This window comes from Triticum aestivum, chromosome 2B, assembly GCF_018294505.1.
Source record: "Triticum aestivum cultivar Chinese Spring chromosome 2B, IWGSC CS RefSeq v2.1, whole genome shotgun sequence".
NCBI lineage: Eukaryota > Viridiplantae > Streptophyta > Magnoliopsida > Poales > Poaceae > Triticum > Triticum aestivum.
Window position 1 is genome coordinate 622004485 of NC_057798.1, and position 9058 is coordinate 622013542.

Genomic DNA, 9058 nt, shown 5'->3' on the forward strand with positions numbered 1-9058 from the left:
CTTAGGAGAGCACTGGGCTGCAGCTAAGCCCCCGAGTGGGAGGTTTGCTCTCCACTCAGTAGGTTTTTTAGAAACTTAGGCGAGCACTGGGCTGCAGCTAAGCCCCCGAGTGGGAGGTTTGCTCTCCACTCGGTAGGTTTTTTAGAAACTTAGGCGAGCACTGGGCTGCAGCTAAGCCCCCGAGTGGGAGGTTTGCTCTCCACTCGGTAGGTTTTTTAGAAACTTAGGCGAGCACTGGGCTGCAGCTAAGCCCCCGAGTGGGAGGTTTGCTCTCCACTCGGTAGGTTTTTTAGAAACTTAGGCGAGAACTGGGTTGCAGCTAAGCCCCCAAGTGGGAGGTTTGCTCTCCACTCGGTAGGTTTTTCGTGGCACGGCCTTGGAGGAGAAGGTAGCAGTCGACCCGCGCTTTCTCCTCCTTGCGGAACGCACGTTGTGTTTGTGACGTAGCTCGGAAGGAGGAAGCAGGGGTCGACCTGCGCCTCGTCCTCCTTGCGAAGCGTACGATGTCTTTTATTCTTAGGCGAACACTAGGTTGCAGCTAAGCCTCCGAGTGGAAGGCTGGCTTACCACTCGGTAGGATTTTCAAAAACTTAGGCGAGCACTGGGCTGCAGCTAAGCCTCCGAGTGGAAGGCTGGCTTACCACTCGGTAGGATTTTCAAAAACTTAGGCGAGCACTGGGCCGCAGCTAAGCCCCCGAGTGGAAGGCTGGCTTACCACTCAGTAGGATTTTGTTTACTTAGGCGAGTACTTGGACTGCAGCTAAGCCTCCGAGTGGAAGGCTGGCTTACCACTCGGTAGGATTTTGTTTAACTTAGGCGAAACGGATTCGCGGCTAAGCCTTCGAGTGGAAGGCTGGCTTACCACTCGGTAGGATTTTTTACAAGCTTAGGCGAAACGGGTTCGCAGCTAAGCCACCCACTGGGGGGCAGATTTATGAGAACAAAAGCAATAACAATTACTGAGAAAATTATGAAACTCTTGTCTTTGATGAATACACTACAAGGGTACTTTTATTACAACTCATCCGAGTGAAAAACTTAAGTATAAAAAGGGCGGAGCAGGTCCGCGTTCCATGCTCTGGGCTCGTCAATCTGGTGCTCGACATTATAAAGGCGGTATGCCCCATTATGGAGAACCTTGGTGATGACGAAGGGACCTTCCCGAGTAGGAGCAAGCTTGTGTGGTTTCTGCTGATCCACTCGGAGAACTAAATCTCACTCCTGGAAAGCTCAACTCTTCACATTTCTGGCATGGAAGCGATGCAAGTCCTGCTGGTAAATGGTCGATCGGATCAAGGCCATCTCTCTTTCTTCTTCTAGAAGGTCGACCGCGTCCTGTCGAGCTTGCTCTGCTTCAGCTTCGGTGTAGAGTTCGACTCGGGGTGCGTTGTGAAGCAGGTCACTCGGCAAGACTGCTTCAGCTCCATAGACCAAGAAGAACGGAGTCCTCCCAGTCGACCGGTTTGGCGTGGTCCTTAATCCCCAAAGCACCAACGGAAGTTCGTAGACCCATGCGCCAGCTGCGTGCTTGAGGTCGCGCATTAGTCGGGGTTTCAACCCTTTGAGAATTAAGCCATTTGCTCGTTCTGCTTGTCCATTCGACTGAGGGTGGGCGACTGAAGCATAGTCGACTCGTGTACCCTGAGATGCGCAGAAGGTTCTGAATTCTTCGGAGTCGAAGTTTAACCCATTGTCTGTGATGATACTGTGGGGAACTCCATATTTGAATACCAACTCCCTGATGAAGCTGACGGCGGTGCCGGCATCCAGATTCTTAATGGGTTTAGCCTCAATCCACTTAGTGAACTTGTCGACTGCTACCAATACATGGGTGTAGCCGTTTCTGCCTGTTCTCAGTGGTCCAACCATATCCAACCCCCATACAGCAAAAGGCCAGACGAGTGGAATGGTCTTCAAGGCTGAGGCGGGTTTGTGCGACATATTGGAGTAGAATTGACATCCTTCACACTTGTTGACTATCTCTTTCGCCATCTCATTTGCTCTGGACCAGTAAAAACCCGCTCGGTATGCTTTAGCCATGATGGTCCGAGAGGACGCATGATGGCCACAGGTCCCCGAGTGGATGTCGTTGAGAATCATTCGACCTTCTTCTGATGTTATGCATTTCTGGCTGACTCCAGTCACACTTTCTCTGTACAACTGTCCCCTCATGACGGTGAAGGCTTTGGATCGGCGGACGATCTCTCGAGCTTCTTCTTCATTCTCGGGGAGCTCTTTTCTCAGAATAGAGGTGATATAGGGCACTGTCCAGTCGGGAGTGATGACCAGAACTTCCATGATTAAGTCGGCCACAGTTGGGACCTCGACTTCAGTCGGATCTGTGGCGCTTTTTGGCTGCGGGGCTTCCTCAGTGAAAGGATCTTCTTGAACCGACGGCGTGTGAACATGCTCCAAAAACACGCCACTCGGAATGGCTTCCCTCTTGGAACCTATCTTGGCCAAGTCATCGGTTGCTTGATTTTTCAGTCGGGGAACGTGATGGAGCTCTAATCCCTTAAATTTCTTCTCCAGCTTTATGACTGCATTGCAGTAACCAGTCATGGCTGGGCTTCTGACGTCCCACTCCTTCATCACTTGGTTGACCACTAAGTCCGAGTCACCGTAGACCATGAGGCGACGGACACCGAGTGAAATGGCCATACGCAATCCGTACAAGAGTGCTTCGTATTCTGCTTCATTGTTGGAGGAATCAAAGTGAATCTGGAGTACATGTCTGAGCTTATCTCCTCGGGGGGAAACCAAGACCACTCCGGCACCGGAACCATTCAGCATTTTGGAGCCATCGAAGAACATATTCCAGTGCTCCGAATGAACTTGGGTCGGTAACTGCTGTTCAGTCCACTCGGCGAGGAAATCTGTTATTTCTTGGGACTTGATAGCTTTCTTTGCCTCAAATCTGATATCCAGGGGAAGAAGTTCAATCGCCCATTTTGCCACTCGACCGGTTGCGTCTCTGTTGTGCAGAATCTCTGATAAGGGGGCGTCGGTGACGATTGTGATGATATGGTCAGAGAAGTAGTGAGCAACTTTCTTCGTGGTCATTTAAATCCCATATACAAGCTTCTGATAGTGAGGGTATCGTTGCTTGGATGGGGTCAGGACTTCGGAAATGTAATATACTGGGCGCTGAACTTTGAAGGCTTTCCCTTCTTCTTCCCGCTCGACCGTAAGTACAGTACTGACGACTTGTCCTGTGGCTGCAATGTAAAGCAGCAAAGGCTCTTTGCTGATTGGAGCAGCAAGCACCGGCTGGGTGGAAAGCAGGGTTTTTAATTCTGCAAACGCTGCGTCAGCTTCAGGAGTCCACTCGAACTTGTCTGACTTCTTCATCAGTCTGTAAAGAGGCAATGCCTTCTCACCGAGACGAGAGATGAATCGACTTAAAGCGGCCAAGCAACTAGTAAGCTTCTGAACATCGTGCAGATGCACAGGTCGTTTCATTCGGAGTATTGTGCCTGCTTTCTCTGGGTATGCATCGATTCCCCGTTCGGAAACGAGAAAACCGAGTAATTTTTCCACCAGGAACTCCGAATGTGCACTTGGATGGGTTAATCTTGATATCGTACCTCCTGAGGTTGGCAAATGTTTCAGCGAGGTCAGTCAATAGGTCGGAACCTTTCCGTGACTTGACCACAATGTCATCCATGTACGCTTCCACATTCCGACTGATTTGAGTGAGCAAACACTTCTGAATCATCCTCATGAACGTGGCTCCGGCATTCTTGAGGCCGAATGGCATGGTGACATAACAGAAGCACCCGAATGGGGTGATGAAAGCCGTTTTGATCTCATCGGGCCCAAACAGACGGATCTGATGGTACCCGGAATAAGCGTCCAAGAAAGACAGTCGCTCACATTCCGCAGTCGAGTCGACTATTTGGTCGATGCGGGGAAGAGGAAAATGATCTTTCGGGCAGGCCCGATTGATATGCTTAAAATCGATGCACATGCGAAGCGAATTGTCCTTTTTGGGGACCACGACATTCGCGAGCCACTCGGAGTGGTAAATCTCTCGGATAAACTCTGCTACTAGGAGTCGAGCCACTTCCTCGCCAATGGCCTTCCTTTTCTGGACGGCGGACCGTCGCAGATGTTCCTTCACAGGTTTTGCCTTTGAATCGACTCATAGACGATGCTCAGCCAGTCCCCTGGGTACACCCGGCATGTCAGAAGGTTTCCATGCAAAGATGTGCGCTTCTTCCTATTTGGGGTCGAGTGTTGTGGAGATATGAGTCGGGGCAGCGTTAGGGTCGGTCGGGTGGATGTGAACGGGTTTTGTCTCATCGGACGACTGGAACGCTGATTCCGTAGCAGGCTTTTTGGCTCGCAACAAATCACTCGGGTCTGCATTCCTTTGGTGTTCCTGCCACTCTTCTGCTACCATCTGAGCATCGGCGATCTTTGAGCCTTTCTGGAAGCACTCTTCTGCCTTCTTGCGATTACCAGTGACAGTAATCACGCCTTTAGGGCCAGGCATCTTTAGTTTGAGGTACACGTAACATGGTCGAGCCATAAAACGCGCATAAGCTGGCCTGCCCAAAATTGCATGATAGGCACTCTGGAAATCCACAACCTCAAATGTCAGCTTCTCCTTGCGGAAATTCTTTGAATCACCAAAAACTACATCAAGGGCAATCTGGCCGAGTGATGTGGCCTTCTTGCCAGGGATGACTCCATAAAAACTCATGTTGCTTGTGCTCAGTCTGGACATCGGAATGCCCATCCTTTCAGCGTCTCAGCATACAGTATATTCAAACTGCTGCCGCCATCCATCAACACTTTGGTCAGTCGAGTGCCCTCGACGACTGGGTCGACCACCAATGCTTGCCTCCCAGGGGTGGCTATGTGCGTGGGGTGATCAGATTGGTCGAACATAATGGCAGTCTGAGACCACTTCAGGTAATTGGGTGTTGACGGAGCAGCCATATTCACCTCCCGGTTTATAACTTTCAGTCGGTTTTTGCTCTTAACATCGGCAAAAATCATCAAGGTGGAATTGACCTGCGGATATTCCTCGTCACTATCCTCCTTGTCCTCAACCTTGTCCGACTCTTTTTCTTTGTCCTTGGGATGCTTCCCTTGGAACTGCTGTATCAGGAGTCGACACTGTCGAGTGGTATGCTTCGGGTAAATAAAATTACCCTCTTCGTCTTTCTTGGTGTGGATGTGACATGGTAAATCCAACACGTCATTTCCTTCTTTATATTTTACTTTCTTGGGGTTCCAAGGCCCCTTGGGTTTCCCTTTGAACTTTCCTTGGTTCAGGGCCAAGGCTTCTCCAGGTGCGGCTGGCTCAGCTTTACGCTTTTGCTTCCGACTGGAATTTCCGCCTCCGGTGTCCTGGGCGACTGACTTGTGCTTGCCGCTCCAGAGCCGATCCTCTTCCTCACCATTGGCATATTTGGTGGCTATCTCCATCATTCGACTCAGAGACATGTCTCCGGTTCGGCCGAATTTCAGGCTTAGCTCTCTGTACTTTACGCCCTCCTTGAAGGCGCAAACTGTCTGGTGATCAGATACATTTTCTACTGTGTGATGCAGTGTGATCCATTTCTGGATGTAATCCCTCAGAGTCTCATTCGACTTCTGTACACAAGATTGCAGCTCTGTCAGTCCCGCCGGCCGCTTGCACGTTCCTTTGAACGTCCTGACAAACACTTGGGAGAGGTCCTCCCACGTGTAGATGCTGCTGGGTGTCAACTAATTTAGCCATGCCCTGGCTAACCCTTCCAACATGAGAGGCAGATGTTTCATGGCCACCTCGTCATTTCCGCCGCCGATCTGAACAGCCACTCGGTAGTCCTCAAGCCAAGTATCAGGCTTGGACTCACCGTTGAACTTGCTGACTCCAGTCGCCAACCTGAAGTTGGGAGGAATCACCGCGGCTCTGATGGCTCTGCTGAAACACTCTGGTCCGGAGACGTGCACTCAGCTGTTGGTGGGTACATCTCTGTCATTACCCTCTCTGTGGGCTCTGTTCCGGTCGACCAGACCTTGAACGATGATGGATCTCGCATCAAAGCCTGGTTCCTGGGGTCGACCGGAATTCTTCGCCCGCCACTGTGCTGGCGTCTGTCATCCTGTTGTCGAGGCATATATGATCCACCCCTAGGGGGAGGAGTGGGCACTCGACGTCGATCATTGCGATCGAATCGGTGATCATACTACTCATAGTTCCTGTACTGATCGTGCCGGTCGCCATGCCCTTCATGCCTCGGGGGTGATCTGGGGCTATGAGCCGACTGGACCGTATTCGCCGCCACGGATCTGCTATGAATCCTGTTCCGCGACTGCGACACAGTCAAATTCTGATCTCCTGCTGCCCGGAGCAAATCCCTGATCTGCAACAAGCCTCTGCCAGCCTCTGACTCAGAAGGCTGAATCGACTCCGCTATACGGGTTGCTGCTGCCAAATTCTGGATCGGAATGCGGTATACCTGAGTCGGAGGTTTAAAGAGTTGGTGTCGACTGGAGTTTGGAATCCGTTGCCGCACGCGCTCGTCGAGTGCCCGCTGAAGGTTCTCCAGTCGAGTGTGCTCAGCCAGGTTGGTCAAGCGCGCGTCCTCTAAGGCGCGAGCCTCAGGGGTTTCTCCAACGATCGGAGTATGAAGCGCATCCATGTTCCGGCGGCGAAGCTCTTCCCTCTGCTGCGAGTCGAGGGGCTCGGGCCGGTACTCCTCATGGTCGTGCGACGGATCGCCTCCGCCGTTGCCTCCTTCGGTGCCAGGAAAGCCGGGGGGAACGTGCGGCCCATTGACCATCAGGACCTCCGCCGCCGGATCACTGCTGTCGCATTCGGATGCAGTCTCTGCGGAGCCAGTCGACAGGTCGAACAGGCCGTAAAGAGATTCGTCGGGCTCGATTGCCGCGACTTGGGCAATGGTCGATTGGCGAGCCACTGCGTGCCTCACCCACCGCTGAAGCCTCAACCGACCAGAGCGCTTGCGCCGGCGGGAAGCTGGGAGGGAGGATGACACGAAAATCGGTCGATACTGAGTCGACGGTTGCCGCAGAAGGACGCCGCAGACGCATGCTCGAAAGTGCGTAGCTCCGCGGACTGGGAGCGCATCCACGTCAAGCGGAGCCTCCTGCAGCCAGGCAGAGTCGTCGGCGACGAATGTGAGCGCGCCGAGATGGATCTCGCGACCCTCAACCAAAACTCCACCTGAAACCATGATGATGGGAATTGAAAAGATTGCAACTTCTCCAACAAGTCGCTAAGACACCCGCCCCACGGTGGGCGCCAACTGTCGTGGTTCTAAGTCTGACAGTAGAATAGGGGGTAGGTATGGAGAGGCAAGATCCTAGCTATGGAGAAGTTGTGCACACAAGTGTTTTACGAGTTCAGGCCCTTCTCGGAGGAAGTAACAACCCTATGTCTCGAAGCCCGGAGGCGGTCGATAGGATTATATGTGTGAGAGTTACAGGGGTGCGAACCCTTCTACCAGTGAAGGGGGTGGCTTATATAGAGGACGCCAAGACCCCAGCCAGCCCACGTAGCAGAGGGTTAAAGTACATTAAGGTCTCGCGTTACTGGTAACGCCTTACATAAAGTGTCATCATGACTATTAAGACTACTTGATTACAGACCGTTTGGGTACAGAGTAGATCTTGAACTCCTGGTGGTCGAGTGAGTCTTCATGGTCGAGTGTCTTCAGGTTCGTCGAGTGTCTTCTAGTCCATCGAGTGGAGTTCCTCTTGGTCGACTGAAAGACGGCTTCTCCTAAAGGATGTCCTTAGGGAGGGTACCTTGGTCAGGTTCAATAACCCTACCCTAGGTACGTGACTTCATCATCGAGTACCTGCAGCATGGGGTCGAGTTCGTCGACCTCGCCGTGGCCGCGGCAAGAACTTGGAAGATCTCGCCGCCGCAGGAAGCCCTCCATCCCCGGAACGCCACGGACCGGCTCGTCGAGGTCGGCGCCTACAGGGACGGGAACCTCGCCGAGCTCCACGAGCCCGGGCACGGAGAGGTAGGCCAATATGCTGCACGCGCTCTCCGTGCGGAAAGCGAGCGCCGGCACGCCGAGCTCCTCAGCGATATCGATGGCGAACGGCAGCAAGCCATCGACCACGACGCACGACACCGGCGGGAACCCGCCATCAGCGTGGCTTCCAGCGGAGAGCGCCGGGGCGAGCAGGGCGCGGTACGCGGCGCTGGCGCTCGGCCTCAGGGACCTGCCGATCTCGCTGAGGTGGGCGACCGAGCGCGGGTGGTCGTCGGGGAGGCCGTCCGGCACGGACGCGAAGCGGAGGCGTGGCGAAGCGGCGCGGTCGACCCGGCGGAGGTTGTGCTCCGTGTGCAGGAAGGTGACGTGCACGCCGGCGCCGAGGAGGCCCGCGGCGAAGGGGAGCATGGAGTTGATGTGGCCCTGCAGCGGCCAGGGGAACACCAGCACGTGCACCGGCGCCATGTCCGCTGGCCTGTCCTCCATCGCCTGGTACTGGTTCTTCTTACCGCTGCGCGTCAAGTGCGTTCTGCCAAATACAACTCAGCGAGCGCCGGCGGTTTTAACTTTTAAAATGCAGCGTGGTTTGAATTGCATCGATTGACAAAGTATTTAACCGGTCAGCTGTTGCTGCGCCTGCGCTTTTGTATTTCTTTTTTTGCAAGTGGGAGCATCGCGTTCCAGTTTCTGCTCTGCTTTACTTGCTGAAGGGCGAGCACGACCGGCTCATCCTTTTTCTTTTCCTTCGAATCCGCTGAAAGAGGCCGGAGCCCGGCTAAGAATTATATACGGAATATACTGATCAATTGACGGAATTAACAAAATTGAAATTGGCGAAACTATTACAGTACATATACAACACGTTTTGCTAGCTTTGCTGAGTTCATGGGCAACAAGATTTGTTTCTCTAAAACAGTGCTCAAAACTAGTCACCCAAAATTGGCATGCAATATGGTAGCCAGGAGTCATCAAAGATGACAGCAGCACTCCGAAGTACATACACTAATAATTGGTTAATTTTAAATTTGACCATCATGCCCTTCAAGCAGCTCACTACTTAGTGCTGTGTGTTCTCTTCTAATGTTTTT

The 9058-nt window shown here is 52.9% G+C and overlaps 1 protein-coding gene across 1 annotated transcript in view; it reads right to left on the bottom strand.

The window, feature by feature from the left end:
- Window positions 1–9052, bottom strand: part of LOC123039333 (myricetin 3-O-rhamnoside 1,2-glucosyltransferase UGT709G2-like) — a 16989-nt gene extending 7937 nt beyond the window's left edge. Inside the window, exon 1 of the mRNA XM_044462541.1 lies at window positions 7809–9052. Coding sequence (XP_044318476.1) covers window positions 7809–8456 — 648 coding nt within the window. The 5' untranslated portion in view covers window positions 8457–9052. The remainder of the gene's footprint in view (window positions 1–7808) is intronic.
- Between the last annotated feature and the right edge of the window lie 6 nt (window positions 9053–9058).